The following is a 26,093-nucleotide window of genomic DNA, read 5'->3' on the forward strand; positions in this document are numbered from 1 at the left end:
GAGCCAGGCTCACCAAAAATCCTGAGCGTGGCTTTAACCCTGCGATTGTGTAAAAAACTCGCCCTGGGCTCTGGGCATTCGCCGTCTGCTCTCCCAGCCGCTCGGTGCCCAGCCCTGGGTCACAGTCTGACGCTTTCTCCACAGCCTGAGGGCAGGACACGCCCTTTGTCTCTAAGGAGGCGGCTGAGACCAACCCAGTTCCACGTGACTCCAGGCGCTGGGGCTTTAAGGAACCCGTAATTGTCACAGGACTGGGCACAATCCTACAGCCGGCAGCTCTGAATCTGTCCATCTCCTCTGGGCCCGGCCCGGGGCTGCTGCTCTGCCCGGTAACAGGCTGGTCGGCGCAGGGATCTCTGCCATTGGCTGCCTGCCCCTGGGCCAGGCTCCTGGGGCCAATGCCGGGCGCTGCCCCCCCCCAGCCCTGCTCTGCCCCCCAGGGTGTGACTGTGCCCCCCACCCAGCCCCGCTAGTGCTGCCGGCCCCACACCCAGCCCAGAGCCCGGAGAGAGGAGATGGGCGCAGGACGGGGCGTCCCCATGGCCCAGCTGGCCCTGCTCGTCCTGCTGGTGCTGCTGGGCATCGGGGCAGTGAAAGGTACAGGCAGGGCGGGGGCTATGACACATGGACCTGGGGTGAGAGGGGGATGGGATGGATGGCTTCACCTACAGAGTGCCAGGATCAAACCCCCAAGGGAGGGGCTGGGGGAGCTGATGGGGCAGGAAGGGGTAGGGGGGCTGATCTGGATGGGGTGGGGGCTGCAGGGAGGAGGGTGTCACTCCCATGGCAGGGAGAGGGTTGAGGGGAGGCTGGTGTCGAAGCAGCAGAGGGATGGCAGGGAAGGCGTGTGGTTTGGGTATGACACAGCCCTGCCCTAGGGGTGCAGCCCCCCTTCCCCACAGGGACTCGGAGGCTGACCCCTCCCAAGGGGCACCATGCACAGGGGAGATGGGGGAGGGTTCCCCAAAGAGCCGCTCCAGAGCCAGACCCTGCTGAGCTGTGAGTGCGTCTGTGCAGAGCAGTGAGCCCCCTGTCACCTTTGTCCTGTCCCCCCAGGACTCAGACTCAGGAGGGGGCTCTGTGGGACAGATTCTCTCCTGGGTTATTGGTTCTGGGCTCCCTCGTTTGCAATTGCTCCGTGAGATCCTGCTGGGATGATCAGACGGCTCACTAGTATTTAGGTACCCAACTCCCTTGGGCCCTGGGGAATCCCAGCCTCAGCCCCGAGCCCGACCCTTCCCCCTCCCGGAGTGTGTCTGACCCTCCAGGGCAGCTTTACTGTCTGGCCGGGGAGTTCCTGGGTGTCCCCGTGACTGGGTCTGGGCTGAGAGTGTCGGGGGCAGGGACTGAAATCGCAGCAGAGCCAGTCATGGGATGGCAGGACACGGCACGAGCCCCCTGCACAGACGGGGACGAAATGTCCTGCCCCCTCCCCGCACAACTCCCCCACCATCCCGTGGATTGTAGCCACATCCCCCTTCACAAGCTAAGTGGGTATAGCCCTGGCTACTATGTGGAGGGAAGACCTGTTTTGAGCAAATGATGGGGGTGGGGAGCACAGCAGAGGGTTCTGTCCCCTCCCAGGCAGTGCTGACCCTGTGCGCACACATGGTGTGAATTGTTGCTGGGGATCCTGCAGCAGCTTTCCCCACAGAGCACTGAGTCCTAGTGCCCATGTGTGGGCTGGGGGCCGTGGCCTGAGGGGAAGAGGTGAAGCCCTGTCCCCCAGAGGGGCAGGTGTTCAGGCTGGTGTCAATGCCCGTCTCCCCACAGCGGAGAACCTGCTCTTCCAAGTGGAGTTCTACCAGCGCACGGCCCAGTCCCAGCAGGAGTCCGGGGAGTTCATGTTCGAGTTTGACCAGGATGAGATCTTCCATGTGGACCTGGAGAAGAAGGAGACCGTCTGGCGCCTGCCTGAATTCGGCAAGTTCGCCAGAGCCGAGGCGCAGGGCGCCCTGGGCATCATCGCTGTGGGCAAATCAAACCTGGAGACCATGATCAAGGACACCAACCGCACGCTGGCTCAGAACGGTACCGCACAGGGCACGGGACAGGGGCACCTTCCTTCCCTACCTTGCTCACCAGGGGACCCTCCCCTCCGCACACAGACCCGGTACCAGGCACCTAGGCACAGCGCGTCCCCACTCAGATCCCTCCCAGCCCCTGGAGGCTCCGGGACCCAGCCAGCCCAGGCCAGGGCTCTGCAGGGCAGGGCCCAGACAGTTCACACCCTCCCAGGCTGGGGGCCCAGAGCAACTCCTTTGCCAAGGGCTGTTCCTTGCCCCTGCCCCGCGCCAGGCCCTGCCCGTGAGGGATTCTCTGCCCTGCACCTTGTGCTCCAGGAGACGTCAGGGCAGGGAGCTCGGCCGGCCCCTGTGACGCCCCCCAGCCCTGGGGGAGACCCCTGAGCAGGGCGTGAGCAGCAGGGCCGGGCTGGCTCGGGGCAGGCGATGACACCCCTAACCCCTGTCTCCCCAGTGCCCCCTGAGGTGACCGTGTTCCCCGAAGACCCCGTGGAGCTGGGCGAGCCCAACGTCCTGATCTGCTTCGTGGACAAGTTCTTCCCGCCCGCGCTCAGCGTGACGTGGCTGAAGAACGGGCAGGAGGTGACGGGGGCGTCTTCGAGACCGACTTCTACCCCCGCCAGGACAACGCCTTCCGCAAGTTCTCCTACCTGCCCTTCATCCCCCGGCAGGACGAGTTCTACGACTGCCGCGTGCAGCACGCGGGGCTGGCCCAGCCCTTCCTGAAGCACTGGGGTAAGGCCAGGCACCCCGTGGGGCACAGGGCCGGGAGCCAGGACGCCTGGGTTCCATCCCGGCTCTGGGAGGGGAGGGTGGGAACAGCCCCCTCACTCCAGGCCTGTCTTTCTCTCCCCCTCTGCAGAGCCCCAGGTGCCCACCCCCATCCCCGAGACCACAGAGACCCTGGTGTGCGCCCTAGGCCTGGCCGTGGGCCTCATCGGCATCGTCGCCGGCACCATCCTCATCATCAAGGGGATGAAGATGAACACTGCCCGCAACCCGCGGGGCCCCTTGTGAGTAGCCGCAGGCCGGGGAGGGCACCAGCTGCGCCCACAGCACCTGGGATGCACCAGCACCTCCTGGGGGAGACCTCGACCCCTGTGCCCCCCCAGCCAGTCACAGCCCCTGGGCCCCCCAGCACCGTGTGTTGATGGCAGGCTCCCTGTGGGTGCTGAGGAACGGCCCCAATTCCTGCCAGCCTTGCGTCGGGGCCCAGGCCCTGGTAACTGACGCCGCTTTGCCTTCCAGGTAACCGAGGGGCGGAGCTGACGCCAGGCGCCTTCCTGAGACCCGCTCGCGCCCCCCAATTCTGCCCCCAGCATCCCTGCTCTGCTCCGTCGGTGCCGGCTGCTCTGCCTGGGTGGGGACTCCCGGCCCCGTAACTGCGATGAACCAGCCTGCCTGAGACTCACTAGGGAGCCGGCCTCTCGGGATCCCCCCGCTCCCCTCTGCTGGGCTGGGGAGGGGCCTACGCAGCGAGAGGGCGGCGACCCCATGGGGCTGGGACTGGGGATCCCCCACGTCAGGGCTGGGGCAGTAGGGTCCACGGGGCTGGTTGCAGCCCACTGCCCTCATGGGGAAGGTGCCCACTGTCTCCAGTGGGTGCTGGATTGGGCCACAAGCCCAGCCCCTATTGGCCAGAGTCGCTGTCAGTCACCCCAGGTAACGCCCCTCCAGCCTGACCCAGCAGGCTGTAGGCCAGATTCAGCCACTCCATGTCAATGGGTCCCCCTGGGGCAGGATCGGGCCCATGGCTCAGGGTGGGGCAGCCCCGGCCCTAGAGCCGGATAAAAGCCCCGTCACACCCGTGTGCGACTGCCCCAGGGTCCAGCTCCCTGATCCCAGGGTGGGCTGTGTGTGTGAGGGGCCCAGTCCCCTGTACAGTCTGCCTCCCCCCACCCCCACCCTGTGACCCAGGTACGGCCCAGCCCTGCACCCCCATCTTGCTCTGCAGCTTTTCTCAGCAATAAAGGGGCGTTTTTGAGGTTTCGATCGTGATTTAAACCTGGCCAGTCTGCGCCGAGCACGCAGCAGCCGGGGGTATTGCAGCACGGCCGCCCTCCGTGCAGGGGCTGCTGGGCAGAACGGGCGTTAAGGGGGTTGGTGTAAGGGTTAAGGAAGGGAGCCAGGACTCCTGGGTTCTGTCCCAGTGCTGGGGGGGAGTGGGGTCCAATGGGTTAGAGTGGGGGGCTGGGAGCCAGGCCCCCTGGGGTCTATTCCCATCTCTGACTCTGCCTTGCTGCAAGCTGTGAGGCGTTCTGTGCCTCAGTTTCCCCTTGTGTGACATGTGGCTGTTCTCTGGGGCTGAGGGATGGTCCATGCAGCACTTTGAGATCATCCCATGGCCAGGAGGCCGGGAGAGGGGCAGGGCTCATGGGCCAGGCTCCCGGGACTGACCCCACCAGGGGAGCGTGTGCAGAGAGCCGCTGTCCTGTCCTGTTGCTGCGCGGGGACGTCCCACAGGCTGGGGCCACTGTGCCGTGAAGGGCAGATACCCCCGAACGTGGCCCTGAGCCCCCAGCCCAGCGCTGCCCCGCACCCCCATTGGCACATGCTGGGGAGCCCCCACCCCACCCCACCCACACCCGGCTTCCGGCCAGCAGGGATTGGATGCTCACAGCAGCCAATAACACTCCCCCCCCACTGACAGAGCTCTCCCATTGGCTGCTGGAGCCTTGCGCCAGCCACCAGTGCGTTCCCATTGGCTGCCACCGAACAGCTGTGCCTGGCGGGAACATTCCTCCCAGTTCAGTTCCCTTTAGGCAGCTCCAGACACTGGCCTGGCCTGGGCCCCTTCCGGCTGGAGTGGGCCCGGGGGGCTGGGCACGCAGCTCCAGGGGGTCTCAGGGCCTGGCCCTGGCCCAGGGCTAGTCAATAGCTCAGAGAAAGAGAGACGCTGTAAACCCCGGGCTGGGCGCGTCTGCAGGGGACAGCGAGCCTGGGGGGGGCGGGTCGTGGTGTTATCCAAATAATGAATATCACAGGATCTTTTCCAGGGGATAAGGCAACAAGCCACGCTGATAGTGAACACAGGAACTTGGTCAATAGTATCAATAAAAAAGTATCAACATCGATATTGTGCTTTACTTAGTGGAATAGGATCAATAATGTAAACACCAGGAAACCAGGATCAACATTGTATCAATTCTGCAATTACAGAGACAAATGTCTCAATTGGTGCTTTCATTCACACTCACACACACAGACAGGCAGACAGACAAACACACACAGGGTCTCACAGATGTTCTAGTTACCAGCCTCCTGGTGCTGGTGGTAGTCACTGGCCAGGTGACTGCAGCACGAGGGTGAGGAGCCAGGCTCTGCCGATGGCACCAGTACTCCTGGCTGGTTGGTGATGTAGACCCGACCCTCCAGCCTTCATCTTTCTGTCCCGTTTTATAGGGAAAAGACCCCGTGTTAGTCTATGGGTTTTGCTCTGTCTTGCTGCATCTGCATTTGGTGTGATTCTCAATCACCCACATTGCTGCAAGCCTGATCCGATTTTGTCCTTTGAAGTGGGCTGACTCCAGCGTTATCAGGGTGGCTCCTCTTCGGCCAGGTGATGGTAAAAGTTATTATCTTCGCTCCTTTCTTCCTCCCTCAAACGTATGAGATGAGGCTGGTGTTTTCTTCATCTGTTTTGACATCCCTCACTGAGACCAATTGTTCAGTCACTCTCCCTGTCTACACCACCTCAGCTGCTCAGCCATTCACACTCCAATCACTCAGCGCACACTCCTAGCTGAAGAACTCACATGTTATTTTTAAAGCAAACCTTATTTCATTTCTGCCAGTGTCTGTCACAATCCGGTCAGTGTGTTACATTGCACAGGGTGGTTCTTACACTTAAAATGGGGTTTTTACAAATCTATTGACAGTGGGTAAAATGAACAGATCAAATGGTCAGTGGAAGGTTTTACAAACAATCTTAAACCAAATAGAATGATACAAAGTACAGACAGAGTTGAATGTTATGCAGTGAATGGAGATTTTAAAGAGGCTGCAGTGAACATTTCACAGGACAGAACAATACGAGTCAGGTGAGGTTTTAGCTTTCGATGAACGGTGCCGTGTGTCAGGCTGAAATGCCTCTTGCTAGGAAGAGGTGGGGGGCGGTGTTTGTGGTTCTGTTCTTTCATGTATTTCGTGAAAAGAGGATTGGGTCAACAAAGCCGGCCCGTTCCAGGCCCCCCGGACACCCGGTGAGTGACCCCTCCTCCCCTGCTTCCCTTCGACCTGCTGCTGCCCTCCCCCCCAGCCGTGCCCTGCGCGCCTCCCCCCCCCACTTGCAGTGTCGCCCCCTCCCCTCTCAGTGACCTGTCCCTGCCCCCTGCGTGCCCCACTGACGCTCCGTGCCCGCGCAGGGCCCCCCCGGGGAGGTCATCCAGCCGCTGCCCATCCAGCTGCCCAAGAAGAGCAGGCGGTCGCTGGACGACAGCCGGCTGATGGAGGCGGAGGACGAGGGGCTGGTGTCGGACGGGGCGGCCCCCGGCGGCCACGCGGGCGACACGGAGGAGATCCTGGGCTCCCTCCACGCCCTCAAGCGGGAGATGGAGCAGATGAGGCACCCGATGGGCACCCAGGACAACCCGGCCCGCACCTGCCAGGACCTGCGGCTGGGCCACCCCGACCTGCCCGACGGTGAGCGCCGGGGACCGCGCCGCGCCGGGATCCAGGGGGATGGGGCAGAGCTGGGGGGCTGCGCTGCAGGGAGCCGGGCAGGGGGGCCGCTGGGGGGGGGCTGTCCCTGTGCAGTCAAATGCTAGGGGCAGGTGCTGCTGGGCTGGCTCGGGGGCGGGGGGGGGGGACGAAGGGGAGCCTTTGTGCCCTGACCCCCCCGCACACGCTCCCCGCAGGCGAGTACTGGATCGACCCCAACGAGGGCTGCTCCCGGGACTCCTTCAAGGTGCGCTGCGACTTCACGGCCGGCGGGGAGACCTGCCTCCTCCCCACCAAAGATACGCACCAGGTGAGTGGGGGCTGGGGCCAGGACTCCGGGTTCCAGCCTGGCTCTGGGCGGGGAGTGGGGCTGGTGGGGCAGAGCGGGGAATCGGGGGGGCTGGGGCCAGGACTCCGGGTTCTGTTCTGTTGTAACCAGCCCAAGACGCTGCTGTCTGATTTAGGAGCAGCTGTGCCTGGCTGACGGGAGAATTTAGCCGCTGCTCTGCCCCCCGCTCCCAGCCAGTCTGTGTGTGGGGCACCTGCCCCATGCAGTGTGTGGGGCAGCCCCCGCCCGTGCAGTGTGTGGGGCAGCCCCCCGTGCAGCGCCCCCCTGAGCCCGTCTCTCTGCTCTGCCCGTCCAGGTCCCGATGTCTGCGTGGGAGCAGGAGACGCCCGGCAGCTGGTTCAGCGAGTTCCGGGAAGGCAGCAGGGTGAGAGCCGGGCCGGGCCGGGCCGGGCCGGGCCGGGGAGGCTGTGCTGGGCTCAGGGACAGCGCCAGGGTCGCCCCGAGCGCTGCTGCTCCCAGGGATCCTGCACCCCGATAATGCAGTTCCTGCCCCCCCATGGACCCGAGCCCCTCGGAATGAGCCCCCGAGACAGGGCCCAGCCCGAGTGCGCGTGGGAGCAAACCCCTCCCTGAACCTGCCCTCGGCTCCACCACCGACCCCCGGCACCTGGGGCTGCAGGGGTGCCCAGTGACCGCACAGGCCCCCAGCTAGTGTCGGTCTGTCCATCCTTCAAATTCATTTGTCATTGTATCATCCACCCCCCAGAATCTCCTGCCCTGCCCAGCCCCCCAGGGTGTATCTCTCCCCCTAGATCCTCACGCCCCCACCTCCTGGCCTGGCCTCTGTCTATCTGAGCCATCAGTCCGTCCATCCGTCCGCCCATCCCGGACCACCATCCACCCCGTGAGTGGCCCGTGTAACCAGTCTGTCCATCTCCGAGTCTGTCTGTCTGCGGAGAGACAGAGCCGTACCAGGGTCTGTGGATGGAAAGGGAAACTGTCTGTCCCTCTGTCCATCCTCGGATCTGTCCCTCTGTCTGTCCTCGGACATGCCCAGCTGTCTGTCCTACCTCTGGTGCCCCTCACCGCAGAGCGTAGCCCTGGGCCCCACTGAGCCCCCCTCCGCCCCCGTGGACGAAGCCCCTCCTGGGAGCAGCAGGGTGCGCCCCACGCCCTCCCCGAGCAGGGGCTGGCTGCACGTGGGTCTCCCCCCAACCGTGTCCCCCCCCAGTTCTCCTACGTGGCGGCAGACGGGAGCCCGGTGGGCGCGGTGCAGCTGACCTTCCTGCGGCTGCTCAGCGTGGGCGCCCGGCAGAACTTCACCTACCACTGCCAGCGCTCGGCGGCCTGGCGCAGCGCCGCCACCGGGGGACACCAGCGCGTCCTGCGCCTGCCGGGCGCCAGCGAGGAGGAGATGAGCTTCGGCAGCAGCCCCTACATCACGGCCCTGAGCGACGGCTGCGCGGTGAGCGGGCAGGGCCCCACGGGAGGGAGGGATGGACAGTTGGAGGACAGACAGATACATCAGGAGCTGGAGAGGGGCTGGATGGATAGGCAGAGACTGGAGACCGACAGAGGGACGGCTGGGTAAACAGACAGACAGACCAGGGAGGGTCGAGGGAGGACAGGATGGATGGACAAATACACCAAGTCCCGGAGCAGACGGACAGCTGGACACAGCAGGTTTAGGAGCAGACGGACAGCTGGATGCCCTAAGCTCAGAACAGACAGACGGGGCCTGAGCTAGGCAGACAGCCCGGCCGGGGAAGGCGGCTGGTGGCTGGGCGGGGCCGGGCAGGGCGGGGCAGGGGCTGCCCGGGGAGCCGCGAGGAGAGGAGTCCCCCCGGGGCGCCCGTGACCCTGCGGGCGGTTTAACTCTCCCCCCCGCGCAGGTGCGGCAGGGCCTGGCCCGGACGGTGCTGGAGGTGAGGACGCCCCGCGTGGAGCAGCTCCCCTTGCTGGACGCCCGCTTCATGGACTTTGGCCAGCCCGACCAGAAGTTCGGGTTCGAGGTGGGGCCCGTCTGTTTCCTGGGCTAGGACTGACCCCCGGAGCCCCGCCCTGGTCCCAGCCTGGCCCAGGCCCCACCCCCGAGCAGCGAAGCTGCAGGACCCACCGCCCCCCCGGGGGATGGACACAGCACAACCATCCTGCCGCCATCTCCAGCTGGGACCAGGGACCAGAGAGAGACACCAAAGAGACGCCACCGCTTGGAATCCACCGGGGTCTTCATGTGGGTCCCTGAGTCAGAGTCACACTCCACCCCTCCCCGAACACCCCAGCTATCTCCCCCAGAGCCTGGGCGTTCCCAGAACTCCCCAGTGTGCACCCTCCTTATCCCCCAGAGCCCCTCAACGCTAACCCCAGCCGGGAGTCACACTGAAACAATGGAATCGATCCCTCTATTCCCCCGCTGATGGGGGAGCAAAGTCTTTAATGGCTAATTAACGTTGTGAACCAACCAGAGCTAATCAACGCAGCAGGGCACCCATCTTCCCTATGCCGGTCAACAGCGTGGACAGACGATGTGGGTCAATGTGTGGGAGTGGGCGTCTAGCTCCATCCCCGCAGGGCTACCACAGGTCACAGTGATGACAACTCTCATGCTTCAGGGCACCAGCCGGCCTCAGGGGATGGGGGTCAGGAAGAAACTTCCTCATCGCAGAGGGCTCATTTAATTTCCGGTTTTGTCACGCTCCATGCAGGAGTCTCCCTCCATCGCAGGCTTCCTGCCCTTTCCTCCCAAAGCAGGAACAGCCAGGAGGCCAGGCTAGAGGGCCCATTGGTCCCATCCAGACTAGGGGATTCCTGTACCTCATTCAGTCACAGCAGGGGGCTCCGGACCCCTCCGCGCCGGATTCATTCATGTCAAAGGAAGAGGAGATGTTAATAGCACTGCGGTTCTCAGCCCCCATCTCCACTATGTCATTAGTGTTAATTTCCCTTCCCCCACCGGACTAATTACCACCAGCGGAACCAGCCTTGTGAACACCGAAGCCTTCGCCAGACGCCCCGTGGCAGAGGAGGCGGCGCCGAGACGGACGCTGGGTTTTATTGTCTTCGTTTTAAATTAATTCTGTTATTTAAGGGCTGGCTACAGAGACGGGTCTGGGCCCCGCCGCGGCGCGGAGTCGCAATCCCAAACCAGCACGTGCCAGCCGGCGCCGCGCTGCCCAGCGGGGAGGGGGAGCAGATTCATTCCCTGGGCGCCGTCGGCCCAGCGTTGACCGGGGCGCCTGGCCGTGCTCTTTGGTGGCTGACGAGCCGCGGGCGCCCGGGGCCGGGCCGGCGGCTGTGATGGTGTGTAAGTAATTTTCGAGGTGTGTTGTAATATATCAGCTGTCATTTTGCTGCTTGGCAGGGGTCGTTATTTCTGTCGCCCAGCCCCTCGGCTCGCCCCAACCCTCTCCCGGCCGCGCCCGTCTCGTGCGCTGTTCTCCATCAGAGGGTTGGGATTTCTCACCCCCCGTGACAGCACAGGGTGTAAATAACCCCCCCTCGCACCGGGCAAGGCCAGGCTGGGACCTGCACCGGCCCCTGCCCGCTGGCTGTGATCCGCAAGCCCAGCCGATGCTGCACGCAGACAGTGGCGGGGGGACAGAGGGTTTGGTGCCCGTGACCACGGTGCAGAGCGGGACCGTTGCGGCTGGTTCTGGGCTGCGATGGGAGGGGGGGGGCTGGAGAGCTGACCTAACGAGGGGGGCAGGCGCCGCTCGCTCTAGGGACATCTCTGGGTGAAGCCAGGCGGGAGACGAGCGGCCGCGGTTAAAGGCCGAGGCTGGCACACGAGCGAAGGGGGAGAAAAGTGACGCTGGCAATTCGTGTCCCGCTGCAGCCGAGGGAGGGTCTGGGGCAGCCGACATGGGGGGGAAGGGCAGAGCGAGCTGGACACGTCTGCCCCCAGGATGCAGCCATGGGGCGCACCAACGCAGGGCACCAGCAGGCCCCGTCCAGCCGCTGCCAATGGCTGCGTGGGGGCCCGGCCGTGCGGCCTCGGGGCCCTTCCACGCATGGAAAGGGCTGCGTGAGGGATTCGCGCCCGAGGGCCCCGTCACTGAGCGGTGTAAATCAGCGCCGCCGCAATGCGGGGTTACACCCGGGCAGGATCCGCCCCAGAGGGGTCCCTGGTGTGTGCGGTGGGGGAGAGGCACATTGCACCTGGGGTCCCCCTGCTGCTTGTCCAGTGGAGTCCACCAGATGCAGACAGACACACGCACAGCGACAGACAGACAGTGACAGACACACGCACAGCGACAGACAGACAGACACAAACGTCCCCCTGGCATGGCAGGCCCCAGGTCGTGTGGGAAAACGCTCATGTCCTAGGGGGTTCCTGGCCCGTGGAGGCGGGGGAGCAGCTGGAGCTAGATCTCTAGGGCTGAGAGGCGTTGGGGGGCTGGAGGGGGAAACGCAGGCAGGCCCCTAACGGGCTAGAGGCCCCGATCCTTCAAACACAGGCCCACGGATGTTGTGAGATGCTGCGTGTGCTGACAGGCCTTGCTGGGGCGGGGTCAAAATGAGCCCATGCCCCCCCCCCCGTGCGCTGCGTCCCCCGCCAGGCCCCGCTGCCCCCTCGCCGTGAGGGGCTCAGAGCTCCTCGTGGCAGCAGCACCCAGCTCTCCAGTGCTGCACCTTCACCCTCCCCCAGGGGCCGGGGGCATCGGGGTTCCCTCGAGATGTGGGGCTGACGGGCCACAGACCCAGGCTCAGCGGCGTCCGGCGGGTGCGCCGCGCTGGCTGTGGGGGAGCCTGGGGTGGGCGTTTTTCGGGGTTACCTGGTCTCTGGCCGGCGTGGAAGGCGAATGGTGACAGTCGCTGTGTTGGGGGGTTACGGGTGTGTGGCCTGGGTCACCCCAGATCGGCACGAGCCAGGGCTCCGGGGGGTGCAGTTCTGGGACTCTGCCATGCCCCCCGGGCGCACAGAGCCACAGCGGGCCCGGTTCTGATCAGCGGGTCTGGCCCCCCCCTTGCAGCCGGGATCCCTGTGTCCAGCCTGGCGTGGGACCAGCGCACAGCTTGTCCTGGCCTGGCTGTACGTCTGTCCAGCTGCATCCCCGGCTGTCCCGCTTCTGCGCCCTGCTCTGCTGGCAGCGCGGGGGGGAGGTGGCAGGGGGCCCAGAGCCAAGCAGGAGCTGGTAAAGCTGTGGAGACCCCCCCCGGGTTTGACCAATCAGCTGGGGAGAGCGACCCCCCCCAGCGAAATTCACCAGCTGATGCTCTGACCCTCTTGAAATCTGGGGGGTTCTGCCAGTGGGGCCAGGCCTCCCCCCACCCCCGGCTATGCAGACAGACGGACCCGCAGGTGCAGGGAATCGGCGTTGCCGTCAATCGGTGCTGAGTGAGCCCAGCTGGGCTCTGGCCCTGCAGCGCCGTGCACTACAGCCGGCTGCCTGGCGCTGCCGTGGGCCCCACAGCCTGTCCCGTGCCGAGCCTGGAAACCGCCGGAGCCTGCCCCGGACCTGAGAGCATCTCCCGCCCACTGGGACAGGTGTGTAGGTGGGGGGAGCCCAGCCCTGCTCCCTGCCCCATATCTTCTGACCCCGGGGTGGGGGGCCTGTGCCCTTGCAAACACCCCGCTATAAAGACAAGCCGTGTAGTGGTGGTGCCCGTTGCAGGGTGTGCGTGAGCCGGGGGGGCAGGGGAGAGGGATCCCGACCCCCCCAGCCCTATGGGAGCAGCTGGTATTTACAGAGCCCCTGATTCACCCCACTGCTGCTAACCGTGTCCTGCTCTCTGGCCCCCCCATGCTGCAGGCTGTGTGGGCCTGGGGCTGGGATCCTCTATGGGGTGCAGCATCTGCCAATAGGGCTGGGGTGGGACAGAGGAGGGGCTCCCTGGGGGCCGGGCTGGGACCCTGGGGAGAAGCAGCGTTTGGTAAAGGCGGTGAAAGAGTTAAGAGTCTAAACGAAATAAAATAGTTGTAGTAATAGAAAAGGAATTCATGGTTCCAATATTAGGAAATTAGTTTAGAAAAATAATGGGTAAACCCTCTGCTAAAGAAAGGGAGTCTGTCTTTCTTTCGCCCTCTGATAAAGAAAGGAGTTTTTTCTCTCACCCTCTGCTGAAGGAAGAAGCACTTATCTAGTCATAAATTCTGGCTTCAGGAATTTTATCAGACAAGGGTAGAAGGGAGGGAAAGTTTTCTTATCTAAGTGAAAGAATGTCAGCTTGAAGAAAACTTTACCTCTTGCTCTTTTCTTATGGTTAAAAGGCGCATGCCTAAGAAGGTAATAGAATATTAGCACACACCTTGCATAGAAAATTCGCTTATTAGCATGAACATGGATCTATATATGTTGTATGTGGAAGAGAATGTATGTAATAGGCGGTCGGGAAAGTTGTAAACCTTTTATTACCCAGCCAATGGGGAACGAAGGGAGGGATTTTCTCGGCCGGGATAGGGAATATAAACTGTTAAACAAAGAAAGGGGGTGCGCTCCTTACAGAATAGATTTTTGTTCTGGAGTTGTGCCCAGCTTTGCAAACCTGTTAAAAAATAAAATGTAGTTCTTTTTGTTACTCTTTACCTGTATCCGATGTTCTTTATTAAACCCTTTTAGTCAAAGTTATTATTTACAGCAGGGAGATGGGGAGGGAACCGTGTCCGTGTGTCTGTCTCTGTGAGAGGCACTGGGGCCCCCCCTTTGCACACACACTCACCCCGCCATACACACACACCCAGCAGGAAAGCCGGCCCGGCTCCATAGGGATGCTTGGACAGGGGTGTCTGTATCGCTGCCCTGCCGCCTTCCCCTCCGTCTGCACCCTGAGTCTGAGCTCCTCGAAACCTCCAGCCTCTGCCAGGAACCCCTCAATCCGCCCTGGCCCCACTCCTCTGACTGAGCACCCAGATGGACAGACAGCCCCCCCCCCCCGCGGTGCCTGGCTATAGCGTGCAGGGGGGCTGGGAGCCGGGACTCCTGGGTTCTATCCTGGCTCTGGGGGGGAGGGGGAGTGGGGTGCAATGGTTAGAGCTGGGCGCCCGGACGCCTGGGTTTTATCAGTTAGGTGGCTTCTGACAAATCCCTGCCTCAGTTTCCCTCTGTGCAATGGGGCGAGGACACCGCCAGGGGTGCATTTCGCGAGGTGTTTGTTCCTCTCCAGCGCAGGGCATCTCTCTGGTGTGGGAGCTGGGCGGAGCCCAGGTGCCAGCCTGCAGGCTGGGGTGGTTTTGGGTGGAAAGTCCCTGGCATCCTAAATATCGCCCGCCCGCCTGCGTGACCCTGGGGTCTCTCTGACGCCCGGACAGGAGTCCCCTGGGCCAGGTTAGCATCTTTGAGGGCCCTGCCAGCGGCAGCCAGGGACCAACCGGGCCTCACGGGGCAGCGTCCAGACAGGCGGGCCGGGCAGAGGGTGTGTTGGGTGATGCTGGGCCCTGGGGCAAGGGGGGCTGAGACTCACCCCTGAGAGGGGGAAGTGAAACCATGTGAGGGGAAAAGCAGACGTCAGTCCCTCCGTCTGTCCGTCCATCCACCCACAGGCCGACCTGACGGGGTGTGACATGCCCAGGGGAATTGAACGCTTTCCGGAGTGCCGGGAACTGGCTCCGCTGGGCATGTGGGCGATTGACGTGGGCTTTGAACCGGATCGCCGGCCCTGGATTGCAAAGGCCCCCATGACCCCTCCCGCCCCCCTGCCCTGCTGGGTCAGAGCCGGCGCCCCATCTAGGGATCCCGTTCCCGGCCCCCCTGAGCCAGCCCGGAGCGCGTGAGCGGATGATTGCCCCCCGCAGCAGGGGGCAGGGTCCCACGGGGAACCCCCTGCCCGTCGTGACACCCCCCTGCAGCAGGTGATGGAGGGAGGGGCCCCAGGCCGGGGCTGTACCTGGCCGCAGAGCAGGGGCGCGGCGGCCCAGCGCAGGCAGCGGAGCCGAGGCGGGCGGGGAGAGCGCTGGGTTTACGCCCCCTCGGGGCTGGGTTTATACCTGGGGGGCGAGGGCCTTGCAATGGCCGGGCGGGGCTGGGCTGGGCTCTGCACGTGGGCGTTTTCTGGGGGCTGACGTCGGGGCCGGAGGCTGCCCACGGCTGTGTTATTGTAGGGTCAGCGCTGGGAGCGGGGGCTGGGCTCACGCTGGCTGGCGTCGTTCCCAGGTCAGATTTGCGCTGGTTGCTAACACCCTGGGAAAGTCGCCCGCATCGTTTATGGCTCCTCTGGAGAGGGGGAAACTGAGGCCCCCAGGCGGGAGGGGACGTGCCCCTGCTCACACGGAGGGTCTGTGGCAAAGCTGGGTGGAACCCAGGCGTCCTGGTGCCAAGGGCTGCGTGTGTCCCTGAAACCACCTCGCCAGCCTCCGCGCCGGCGCTGTGAGCAGCGCATTGAACCGTCTGGACAAGCCTCGGGGAAGCAAAACGTGCCAGGGCGGGTCTGCCTGGTTCCGGGGCAGCGAGTCTGCAGCTCCCGCGGGCGTCACGGCCGCGGCCGGGTGACAGCGGGGAACGGCTGTAACGCGCTGAACGGGTCACACGCACCGGCTCCGGCCCGTTCGGGGCGTTGCGGCTTTACCCCGCGGCCGGTTTAGCAGTGGTTGTAAAACAGGCGTGTTGGGGGCTCCCCACAGGAGTCTCCGCCTTTTCTTTCCAGCCTCCAGCGCTGAGATCTGCTCGCAGGGCTGGGCCGGGTTTGGCGCCTCTTTATTTCCCAGTCCCCGGCTCCCGCAGGGCCGGGTTGGGGGCGCAGGGCAGGGCTGGTTTTACAAACAGCTGGAACGTTAAACTGGCGGGTCCGGCTGAATCTTTATTTGACGACAAAACAGGTGCGGCAGCAAAACCGCTAAAACCAGGCCCAGCCCCCAGGTCCGTACCAGCCCCGGCCTCCCGTCCACGGTCCCAGGCCGCCACGCAGCGCCGCGCACCTGGCTGGGTTCTCCTGTTAGGAACCCGAGAGCGCCCTGCTCTGCTAGAACCGGGGCTCCTGGTCCCCGGGACCCTGCCCTGCCTAGGGACACTGTCTAGCCCCTGGCAAAGCGCGACGAACCCCTCTCGAGGCTGGGCTAGGAGGGGGCTGGACCGTGCTCCCGCTGCGCAGATACCAGGGGCCTCCGCCGCGGAGCCGCCGGGCCAGGGGCTCAACCCCTGCTGCTGCCCCTGCTGGGGGATGGTTCTGCTCTGTTTGTACAGCGCCCTGCACAGTGGGGTCCTCGGCCCTGCGGCACCACAAATGCCAGCTAACGGGTCGGCTGCGTGGGACTCGCCCAGTTAGAGAACCCAGCTCCCTTGGACTGTCAGGCGGAGTCGCCGGGGCGGGAATAAACCCCAGCTCCGGCGAGGGGCAGAGACCCATCGAAATCCCGTGTCTAAAGTGACCCGAGGGAGCTGTAACCGCAGGATCCTGCCCCCCTGCCACAGCGGAGAGTCTCCGAGTCGCTCCTTGAGTGAGATCAGCCAGGGACGATCCGAGACCCACAAACGCCTTGTTCCTTTCACTGCACATGAGTGTCCCCCACAGGGTCCCCGAGGGCAGCGGAGGCAGCGAGAGGGAACTGGGGGCTGGGCTGGGCTGGGGCAGGGAACGGGTTAAGGCAGGGGCAGCGGCAGGGACGGGTCCCAGGCGGGGGCAGCGCGGGATGGAGCCGGGCAGAGCGCGGGGAGCAGACGGTGATGGGACGGGACCGGCCCAGGTTCTGCTTTCTCCAGGCCGGGCCAGGGGCTGGGAGAGACGGGCGGGAAACTCCTGCCGGCCGGGGTCCGATGCCCAGGGTCTAACTCAGGAGCCCTGCAGGGAGAGGGAGAAAAGTCACCCCCTGGCCGTGGGGCTAGTGGGACGGACGGGGGGATTTTCTCTGCCGGGCCCAGGAGTCCCTGGAGACTCTGCCCGGCAGCCACAGGGCCAGGCAATGCTCTGCGGGACCCAGGACCCTCTGCCCCGCAGCAGCTCGGGGATCGGCCCGAACTGGAACCGAGGGAGCCAGAGCCTCCTCCGCGGTGTAAACGCCCCATTGCCCAGCTGCCCCGGGCCTGAGCCAGGCGGGTGACGTTGGTTGAGGGGCAGAAGCAGCCGCCCCACGAGTGCCCCAGGCAGCCTGTGGTCAGTGGGGGGGCGGGTTTAATGGGGGAGAGGGGGATTGAAATTACCTGCGGGTTGGGGAAGGGGGCGCCCTGAAAAACAAAGAGAAACATGGTCAGAGCCTGGGCCGGGAGAGCCGGTTCCGGGGGGAGGTCAGAGCTCCAGCCCCTGCCCCACGGCACGGACTGTCCCTCACTATGATATCAACCACCTCTGGCCCCAAGACCTGGGGTCACGCACCCCCCATTATTATTATTGTAAATTCCTGACCCAGGGGGAGGGATGGGAAACGCTCTGAGCCCCGGGCAGGGGCAGCTCCCTGCACTGCGAGGGGTCGGGGTCTCTGTCCCACCCCGGGGCCTCGGCAGGGGAGGGGATAGTGGGAGCTCCCAGCCTGGCCCGGGGCCCCTCACCTTTCTTGTTCCGCAGGTAGATGGCCAGTCCCGGCACCAGGAAGATCAGCCCCAGCACGAAGCCCCCGACCCCCGTCAGCATCTTGCTCCGGGCGGCGTCAGACTGCGCCTCTGGGAAAACAGGGCCGGGCCGGGCAGCCGGGTCAGAGCCGAGGGGCCTCCAGCTCAGGCTCCCGGCCGCCCCAGTGCCCAGCGCCGGCTGGGGCAGAGCGAGGGCAGAGCCCAGGGGCAGCGCTGGGACAATCTGCCCCACGCCAGGGCTGCTCCTGGTCTGTGAGCTGCAGAGACCGGCTCAGGCCCTGGGCGCGAGGTGTGAGGTCCTGCCCGCTGCCAGCCGGAGCTAGGCTGGGCCTGTCCCCACGTCCTGGGCCGGACAGAGCCGAGCAGGGGCAGGAATGATTTAGCCGAGGACAAGGGAGCATGGAGCGGATCTGAGAACAGGCAGATTTCGGCTGCAGGTCAGGGCGTTTCTTAGCCGTAAGTCTCCTGGGGGCAGCGGTGGGACTTCCAACCGGCTGAGGCACGGGGGGGCAGAGCACAGGGGGCTGCTCCAGGGCTGGGGATGCCAGGCCCCAGGGTGACACACACCAGCAATACCAGCGCTCCTGCCCAGAGGGGTTGGGCTGAGATGCACCGTGCGGCGTCTGACTGGCTGCAAGTTCCAGCCGTTTCTCAGGGCGAGGCTGGGGAATGTCGGTGACGCTGGGTTCTGCCACGTTACAAAGTTCTCACAGCCAGCGTGGAGCTCCAGCGCTGCCGTGCCGTGGAGCAGGTCGGCCGCCCTGGGCCAGGGACTCACCCCACGTCAATATCCGTCCAGACCCGGCTCCGTGACCAGCCCCAAGTCTGGCTTTGCACACGCTCAGCGCAGACTGTCAGAGTCTGGCAGCTAAATTCTCTGCAGATCCCGTCTGCAGTGAGCTTGCTCCAGCCCCACAGAGTCCGACACGCCAGCCGCACTGCGTCTGCCAGCCCCATAATTGGGTGCACAGCGCCCCACGGCGGCTGGGACTGAATGTTTCCTGCCGTGGCTCTCCCTGGCTGGGACTGTGAGGGGGCTGCGGCGTGGCCCTGACAGCAGAGACACTCCTGTGCGCTCAGGGCTCTGCCGGCTGCTGCCCAGGCCAAGCCGGGGGGAGGAGACTCTGCCTGGCCGGGGCTGGGTGAGGAGCAGCCGGTGGAGGAAGGATCAGAGGCTCTTGTCGGGTCCCTTGGCAGAGGTGTTTGGTCTGTGTCAGCAGATCCTGTCCCGGCTCCCCGTCCCCTTGTCCCAGCCGCACTCAGAGACCCCCCCAGCTGCAGGGCCCAGCGCCGCTGTGAGGGGGGGGTCACATCCCTGCTCTGTGCCCCGGCCGTGGGGACCGGCTCTGCCCCAGCCCATCCCCCGAGGGCTCCCCAGAGCGAGGGGTGCCCCTGCTGGCTCAGGGATGGCCCCCCGCTCAGAGCTCTTACCCCAGCGCACGGTGAGGGGCTCGGGCAGGCTGACGTGCTGCACCTGGCAGGCGTAGACGTCCCCGCGCCGGGCGCTCATCTCCAGCATCACCAGGATCTGGAAGGTCCAGTCTCCGTTCTGGAGCAGCTCCGTGGACACCACCCCGGCCGTCTGCTCCTGCCCGTTCTTCAGCCACGTGATCTGGATCGACCCGGGGTAAAACCCCGTCACGGAGCAAACCAGCAGGTGGGCGTGGGGCTGGGACCCCGATTTGGTGGGGAAAACTGTCACCTCGGGCTGAACTGGGGGGGAGAGATGGGAAAGGGGCCGGAGATGGAGGGGGGCTCACAGAAAACAGCTGTGCCCCACTACCCCCAGGGAAAGGCCCAGCCTCCTGAGCTTCTCCTCCCTCCCTGGGGTGCTGGTTCTCTGCTGCCCCCATTGCCCTGGGCACGTTCAGGCAGAAATGGCCCTGAGGGGAGTCGTTTCCATCACCCTCATGGGGACAGCGACAGGGACTGTCTGACCCATTGGGCGTGGGGAGATGGGGGCTCAGCTCAGGGAGCGGTGGCTGCTTCTACAGCCAGGGGGACCCCGAGAGGGGAGGGGGTAGGTGAGGGTGGAAAGTTCTCCCCGGTTGCCTGGCCTCACCCAGCCCAGGATGGGGGTTGGGGGCTGCAGCAGCTTCCTGCCCTGGGGGGTCTGAGTGGGGGGTAGTGGAGGCTGGGGGGACCAGTCAAACACCCCTCCCCCCAGCCCCAGAGATTGACCCGGGGTCTGGGGCTCTGCTCCTAGAGGGGTGGTGCCGGAGTGAGACTGGGGGGGGGGAGGTAGGAGATACCGTCCGTCACCCGCCCTGTCCCCCCTCCTGCCGCTGAGTGACCCCCCCCGCGTGACTCCGCCCGCCCCGGGTCTCGGCTGCTTCCTCACTCCCCCGCTTCCCGCCAGGCAGGAGCAGCTCCCCCCCCCCCCGAGTCTCTGGCCCAGCGCGGGACCGGGGAGATAAGGGGGAGCCAGAGCGTTCGGGCCCCCGCCCCCCGCTGCGGGCCACGGTGAAAGTCTCGGTCCCCGCGTGTTTGTCCCGGCAGACCCGGCCCCGCCCCCGCTCACCTGCGCGGCCGACCACCTTCCCCGTCTGGGCCACCCCGTAGTTGTGCCGGCAGAACCGGTCCACCTCGGCCCGGAACTGCGCCAGCACGGCCGGGTCGTTGTTCCAGTACTCGGCGTCGGGCCGGCCCAGCTCCGTGTCGGGCACCCACAGCCCCAGGTCGCTGTCGAAGTGCGCGATCTGCTGCTGGTTGTAGATGTGCCGCAGCAGGAGCCGGATCCGCTCCGTGCCATTGGTGAAGTGACAGTCGTGCTTCCACTGATACACGAACCGCCCTGCGGAGGGGACGGGCTCGGTTCAGGGACCCGCCGCCTGCCCCGCGGCTCGCAGCGTGGGGAGGGGAACAGCCGGAGCCTCTGAGCCCAGCCCGGATCCAGGGGACCCCGGCCGGGGGTGGGCAGAGGTGTGAAGAGAGGTGTGTGTAGGGGGAGAGGGGAGATGATAGTTTGGCGCCGGAAGCGGGAGGCCCGGGGGGTCCGGAGGCCCCTCCACGTTTAAAGGTGGCCCCGCCCCGCCCTGCGCCCCACTTCTAACCAACCGAACCGGAGCGCGGCGGGGCGGAGATGGGGGGTGAGCAGTGGGGGGGCACAGGGCAGGACGGTGCACCTGGGCCATGTGGGGTCCGACCCCCCCACACCCAGCCCCTGCCCAGGCGGGGCTCCCCGGGCGCGGGGTCTCTGCTCACCTTCGGGCTCCGTGCAATGAGCCAGGCGGGTTCCCAGCACCGTCAGGGTCACGAGCAGAGCCCCAGCCCAGCGGCTCCCGGCCCCCAGGCTCCGACCCGGCCCCATCGCTGCTCGGCACGGACCGATCTGGGCAGTGCCGGGACCCCCGCCTGGGAACGTCTCTGCCCCGCTCCCCGCGCCAGCCCCATGGCCGGGATTGGGCCCCCCAGCCCAGGGGCCAATGAGCATCGGGGCTGGGGGGGCGTCATCAGTCGCCAGGCAGAGCCGGCCCGGGCAGGGCTGGTTCCCACACTTCTCCCTCACCTCGCAGGGCCCAGAGCGGGCGTTCACCCCCCAGCTCCCCGTGGGGCAGGGCAGGGCCAATATCCCCATGGTCCACCTGGGGTGGCAGGCCCAGAGAATTCAGTGACTGGCCCAGGGTCACAGAGACTCTGGGGCAGAGCCGGGAATTTAACCTAAAACTCCTCGGTCCCAGGCCAGCCCCTCGCTGGGCCCCCAGCCCCTCCTGACGGGTGCAGTGTGAAGATGTAGGGGGCGAGTTGGTGCCATTGCGGGAGGCTGGGTTGGGGCAGGGGATACAGACCAGCGCCCCACAGAGGACCCAGAAGAGCACATGGGGAGGGATTTTCGGCACTAACAACAGAGGCAAAAGACCCCGTGTCCCAGTCTGACCTGGATAATCCCCCAAACCCCATCCATGGTCTACACTTAATGCTGATCTCAGCAGAGCTCCGTGGGGCAGGGGCGTGACCCCCCAGTGCAGAGCTGGACCGGCCAAGCCCCCCGTGTGCACACAGCCGTGCTGCAGAACAGGGTGTCTGTGGCCGGGGCGAGCTCTGCGGGGAGGTGCTGTCCACACTGGGTTGCTGGTGGAGCTGCACCGCTCTGGGCCCAGCCATGCAGACCCAGTCACGGGAGCAGAAATTTGCAGTATGGCCAACCCCGGATGTTCAGAAACCAGGGGCCAGGCTCACCAAAAATCCTGAGCGTGGCTGTAACCTGCGATTGTGTAAAACACTCGCCCTGGGCTCGGTGCATTCGCCGTCTGCTCTCCGAGCCGCTCGGTGCCCAGCCCTGGGTCACAGTTTGATGCTTTCTCCACAGCCCGAGGGCCAGACACACCCTTTGTCTCTAAGGAGGCAGCTGAAACCAGCCCAGCTCCACGTGACTCCAGGCGCTGGGGCTTTAAGGAACCCATAATTATCACAGGACTGGGCACACTCCTACAGCCGGCAGCTCTGAATCTGTCCATCTCCTCCCTGCGTGGCCCTGGGCTGCTGCTCTGCCCGGTAACAGGCTGGTCGGCGCAGGGATCTCTGCCATTGGCTGTCTGCCCCTGGGCCGGGCCCCTGGGGCCAATGCCGGGCGCTGCCCCCAGCCCTGCTCTGCCCCCCAGGGTGTGACATGTGCCCCCCGCCCAGCCCCGCTAGTGCTGCCGGCCCCACACCCAGCCCAGAGCCCGGAGAGAGGAGATTGGCACAGGACGGGGCGTCCCCATGGCCCAGCTGGCCCTGCTCGCCCTGCTGGCGCTGCCGGGCACCGGGGCAGTGACAGGTACGGGCAGGGTGGGGGCTATGACACATGGACCTGGGGCTAGAGGAGGAAGGAATGGGAGTGCTTCACCCCCAGAGTGCCCGGCTCCCCCACCCCCAGGGAGGGGACAATGGGAGGTGATGAGGCAGGGAGGGGTACGAGGTGTGAGCTGGATTGGGGGGGGGGGGGGCTGCAGGGAGGAGGATCTCGTCCCGTAGTCGGTAGGGGTTGGGGTGGGTGGGGAGGGATGGGGGGCTGAGCTGGACAGAGTGTGGACTGCAGGGAGGACGACCTCACTCCCATGGTGGGGGGGCTAGAGGTGAGGCTGGTGTGAGGGCAGCAGAGGGATCGCAGGGAAGGTGCTATTGTTTGGGTACAACACAGCCCTGCCCCAGGGTGCAGCCCCCCTGTCCCAAAGGGACTCAGGGGCTGACCCCTCCCAAGGGGGCGCCATGCACAGGGGAGATGGGGGAGGGTTCCTCAAAGAACTGCTCCAGGGCCAGACCCTGCTGAGCTGTGAGTGTGTCTGTGCAGAGCAGGGAGCCCCTGGCCCTGCTCCCCGGCCTGTCCCCTTTGCTCCCCGTGCCCCAGGTCTCAGACCCACTGTGGGGCAGACTCTTTCCTCGGCTAGTGATGGCAGGTTCCCTCCTTTGTAATCGCTCTCTAAGATCCTGCGGGGATCATCACACAGCTCCCTCCCGTGTGTCTAAGTGCTCCCTGTCAGCTCCCCTGAGGGACTGAAATCGCACCGAGAACCAGGCCATGGCGACAACGGACGGGGAATGAGCCTCGTGCACAGACAGGAACTAAGTGTCCTGCAGCCACAGCCACCCATTGCGCCCTCCCCCCTCCCCCTGCGCTGGTGTTCTGAGCTGTGCCACAAGCTACGCAGGTGCAGCCCTGGCCACTGCTTGGAGGGGAGACCTGCCAGGAAAACATTAGTGGGGGGGCACAGCAGGGGGCGCTGTCCCCTCCCAGGCAGTGCTGACCCCCCCCCCCCCCAATGCCCCAGCACCATGCCAGGGTCCCTGGGCTCCCTGCGGCTGCTTCCCTCATGCTGGGGTGTCCTAGGGCCAATGTCACGGCCTGGGAGCTGGGGGTGCAGGGTGTGGGGAAGCGCTCGCAGAGCCTGTCCCATGGGGGGCTGGGGCTGCTGCTGACGCCCGTCTCCCCGCAGCGGAGAACCTGCTGTCCCATGCGGCGTTCTACCAGCGCACAGACCAGTCCCAGCAGGAGTCCGGGCAGTTCATGTTCGAGTTCGACCAGGACGAGATCTTCCACGTGGACCTGGAGAAGAAGGAGACCGTCTGGCGCCTGCCCGACTTCGGCAAGTTCACCAGCTATGAGGCGCAGGGTGCCCTGGGTGTCATTGCTGTGGACAAATCAAACATGGAGAGCCTGATCAAGAGGTCCAACCATACGCAGGCCCAGAACGGTACAGCAGGGGGAGGCACCTTCCCTGCCAGGCACTTCTCCTTCCACCCTCCCCCACCTCCTTACCCAGGGGCCCTCCCCTCCTCACACAGGCCCAGCACCAGGCACCTAGGCCCAGCGCGTCCCCACTCAGATCCCTCCCAGCCCCTGGAGGCTCCGGGGCCCAGCCAGCCCAGGCCAGGCTCTGCAGGGCAGGGCCCAGACAGTTTACGCCCTCCCAGGCTGGGGGCCCAGGGCAGCTCCTTTGCCAAGGGCTGTTCATTGCCCCTGCCTCGCGCCAGGCCCTGCCCGTGAGGGATTCTCTGCCCTGCACCTTGTGCTCCAGGAGACGTCAGGGCAGGGAGCTCGGCCGGCCCCGGTGATGCCCCCCAGCCCTGGGGGAGACCCCTGATCCAGGGCGTGAGCAGCAGGGCTGGGCTGGCTCGGGGCAGGCGATGGCACCCCTAACCCCTGTCTCCCCAGTGCCCCCCGAGGTGACCGTGTTCCCCAAAGGCCCCGTGGAGCTGGGCGAGCCCAACGTCCTGATCTGCTTCGTGGACAAGTTCTTCCCACCCGTGCTCAGCGTGACGTGGCTGAAGAACGGGCAGGAGGTGACGGGGGGCGTCTTCGAGACCGACTTCTACCCCCGCCAGGACAACGCCTTCCGCAAGTTCTCCTACCTGCCCTTCATCCCCCGGCAGGACGAGTTCTACGACTGCCGGGTGCAGCACGTGGGGCTGGCCCAGCCCTTCCTGAAACACTGGGGTAAGGCCGGGCGCCCGGGCACCCGCGGGGCACAGGGCTGGAAGCCAGGACGCCTGGGTTCCATCCCGGCTCTGGGAGGGAGGGTGGGAACAGCCCCCTCACTCCAGGCCTGTCTCTCTCTCCCCCTCCAGAGCCCCAGGTGCCCACCCCCGTCCCCGAGACCACAGAGACCCTGGTGTGCGCCCTGGGCCTGGCCATGGGCCTCATCGGCATCGTCGCCGGCACCATCCTCATCATCAAGGGGATGAAGATGAACGCCGCCCGCAACCCGCGGGGCCCCTTGTGAGTAGCCGCGGGCCGGGGAGGGCATCAGCTGCACCTGCAGCCCCTGGACCCCACAGCACCTCCTAGGGGAGACCCCACCCGCTGTGCCCCTCCCGGCCAGCCAATGACCCTGGACCCCCCAGCACCCTGTGTCCATGGGAGGCTCCCTGGGGGTGCTGGGGAACGGCCCCGATCCCTGCCAGCCTTGCGGCGGGGCCCAGGCCCTGGTAAATGACGCCGCTTTGCCTTCCAGGTAACCGAGGGGCGGGGCCGACGCCAGGCGCCTTCCTGAGACCCGCTCACACCCCACAGCTCTGCTCCCAGCGTCCCTGCTCTTCTCCGTCGGTGCCGGCTGCTGTGTCTGGGTGGGGACCCACGGCCTCGTAACTGCGAGGAGTCAAACCACCAGAGACTCACTGGAGAGCCGGCCCCTTGGGCTCCCCCCACTCCCCTCTGCTGAGCTGGGGAGGGGTCTACGCAGCGAGAAGGCGGTGACCTCATGTGGCTAGTGCTAGGGATCCCCCACGTCAGGGCTGGGGCAGCAGAGCCTACGGGGCTGGTCCCAGCCTATTGCCCTCACGGGGAAGGTGTCCACTGTCTCCAATGGATTGGGCCCCGAGCACGGCCCCCATTGGTGAGATTCGGCTAACAGTCACCCCAGATAACGCCCCTCCAGCCTGACCCAGCGGGCTTTGGGCCAGATTCAGCCACTCCATGTCAATGGGTCCCCCCAGGGCAGGATCGGGCCCATTGCTCGGGGTGGGGCAGCCCCGGCGCTAGAGCCGGATAAAGGTCCCTTCGTGCCCGTGTCTGACTGCCCCAGGGTTCAGCTCCCTGACCCCAGGCGCCCAGGGAGGGGTGTGTGTGTGTGTGTGACGGGCCCAGTCCCCTTTATGGCCCCCTCCCAAACCCCACCGTGTGACCCAGGTACGGCCCAGCCCTGCCCCCCCATCTCGCTCTGCAGCTTTTCTCAGCAATAAAGGGGCGTTTTTGGGATGTTTCTGAGGTTTTGATCGTTATTTAAACCTGGCCAGTCTGCGCCGAGCACACGGCAGCCGGGGGATCGCAGCACGGCCGCCCTCCGTGCAGGGGCTGCTGGGCAGAACGGGCGTTAAGGGGGTCTGGTGTAAGGGTTAAGGAAGGGAGCCAGGACTCCTGGGTTCTGTCCCAGTGCCAGGGGTCGTGGGGGCCAATGGGTTAGAGTGGGGGGCTGGGAGCCAGGACTCCTGGGTTCTATTCCCATCTCTGACTCTTCCTTGCTGTGAGGCATTCTGTGCCTCAGTTTCTCCTTGTGTGACACGTGGCTGTTCTCTGGGGCTCAGGGGGTGGTGCATGCAGCACGTTGAGATCATCCCATGGCCAGGAGGCCGGGAGAGGGGCAGGGCTCATGGGCCAGGCTCCTCGGGACTGACCCCGCCAGGGGAGCGTGTGCAGAGAGCCGCTGTCCTGTCCTGGTGCTGCGCGGGGACGTCCCACACGTGGGGTCACTGTGCCGTGAAGGGCAG

At 65.4% G+C, this 26,093-nt stretch overlaps 3 protein-coding genes and 1 pseudogene across 3 annotated transcripts; 3 read left to right on the forward strand and 1 right to left on the reverse strand.

Annotated features, from left to right (window-relative positions):
* Window positions 1-515: 515 nt before the first annotated feature.
* LOC137149603 (HLA class II histocompatibility antigen, DR alpha chain-like) lies at window positions 516-3,041 on the forward strand (annotated as a pseudogene).
* Window positions 3,042-6,583: 3,542 nt separating this feature from the next.
* On the forward strand, window positions 6,584-9,049 carry LOC137149616 (collagen alpha-1(V) chain-like). The gene is made up of 5 exons (XM_067543144.1): window positions 6,584-6,665; window positions 6,881-6,993; window positions 7,328-7,396; window positions 8,204-8,437; window positions 8,865-9,049. Exons 1-5 carry the CDS (start codon window positions 6,584-6,586, stop codon window positions 9,009-9,011), a joined length of 645 nt encoding a protein of 214 aa, XP_067399245.1. The 3' UTR covers window positions 9,012-9,049.
* Window positions 9,050-16,249: 7,200 nt separating this feature from the next.
* On the reverse strand, window positions 16,250-20,748 carry LOC137149608 (HLA class II histocompatibility antigen, DR beta 4 chain-like). The gene is made up of 6 exons (XM_067543135.1): window positions 20,613-20,748; window positions 19,930-20,202; window positions 18,840-19,121; window positions 17,388-17,498; window positions 17,043-17,066; window positions 16,250-16,683 (listed from the first exon to the last, which is right to left on the reverse strand). The coding sequence occupies exons 1-6, from the start codon at window positions 20,716-20,718 to the stop codon at window positions 16,670-16,672; spliced, it is 810 nt and encodes a 269-aa protein (XP_067399236.1). The 5' UTR covers window positions 20,719-20,748; the 3' UTR covers window positions 16,250-16,669.
* A 1,264-nt stretch (window positions 20,749-22,012) lies between these two features.
* LOC137149609 (HLA class II histocompatibility antigen, DR alpha chain-like) lies at window positions 22,013-25,756 on the forward strand. Its single transcript, XM_067543136.1, has 5 exons — window positions 22,013-22,167; window positions 23,324-23,581; window positions 24,043-24,324; window positions 24,456-24,606; window positions 24,842-25,756. The coding sequence occupies exons 1-5, from the start codon at window positions 22,110-22,112 to the stop codon at window positions 24,843-24,845; spliced, it is 753 nt and encodes a 250-aa protein (XP_067399237.1). The 5' UTR covers window positions 22,013-22,109; the 3' UTR covers window positions 24,846-25,756.
* Window positions 25,757-26,093: the final 337 nt, after the last annotated feature.

This window comes from Emydura macquarii, unplaced genomic scaffold (genome assembly GCF_026122565.2).
Source record: "Emydura macquarii macquarii isolate MOO-44397 ecotype Brisbane River unplaced genomic scaffold, CSIRO-AGI_Emac_v2 contig_782, whole genome shotgun sequence".
Taxonomy (NCBI): Eukaryota; Metazoa; Chordata; order Testudines; family Chelidae; genus Emydura; species Emydura macquarii.

Bases quoted from the DNA above. Each gene is read 5' to 3' on its own strand.
- LOC137149609 (XM_067543136.1), top strand. From the start codon at position 22,110: ATGGCCCAGCTGGCCCTGCTCGCCCTGCTGGCGCTGCCGGGCACCGGG. The intron at 22,168-23,323 runs GTACGGGCAGGG...GTCTCCCCGCAG, and splicing joins GGGCACCGGGGCAGTGACAG to CGGAGAACCTGCTGTCCCAT. The intron at 23,582-24,042 runs GTACAGCAGGGG...CTGTCTCCCCAG, and splicing joins CCATACGCAGGCCCAGAACG to TGCCCCCCGAGGTGACCGTG.
- LOC137149608 (XM_067543135.1), bottom strand. From the start codon at position 20,718: ATGGGGCCGGGTCGGAGCCTGGGGGCCGGGAGCCGCTGGGCTGGGGCT. The intron at 19,122-19,929 runs GTGAGCGGGGGC...TCTCCCCCCCAG, and splicing joins GAAGGTGGTCGGCCGCGCAG to TTCAGCCCGAGGTGACAGTT. The intron at 17,067-17,387 runs GTGAGGGGCCCC...TTTGTTTTTCAG, and splicing joins CTACCTGCGGAACAAGAAAG to GGCGCCCCCTTCCCCAACCC.
- LOC137149616 (XM_067543144.1), top strand. From the start codon at position 6,584: ATGAGGCACCCGATGGGCACCCAGGACAACCCGGCCCGCACCTGCCAG. The intron at 6,666-6,880 runs GTGAGCGCCGGG...CGCTCCCCGCAG, and splicing joins CCACCCCGACCTGCCCGACG to GCGAGTACTGGATCGACCCC. The intron at 6,994-7,327 runs GTGAGTGGGGGC...CTGCCCGTCCAG, and splicing joins CCACCAAAGATACGCACCAG to GTCCCGATGTCTGCGTGGGA.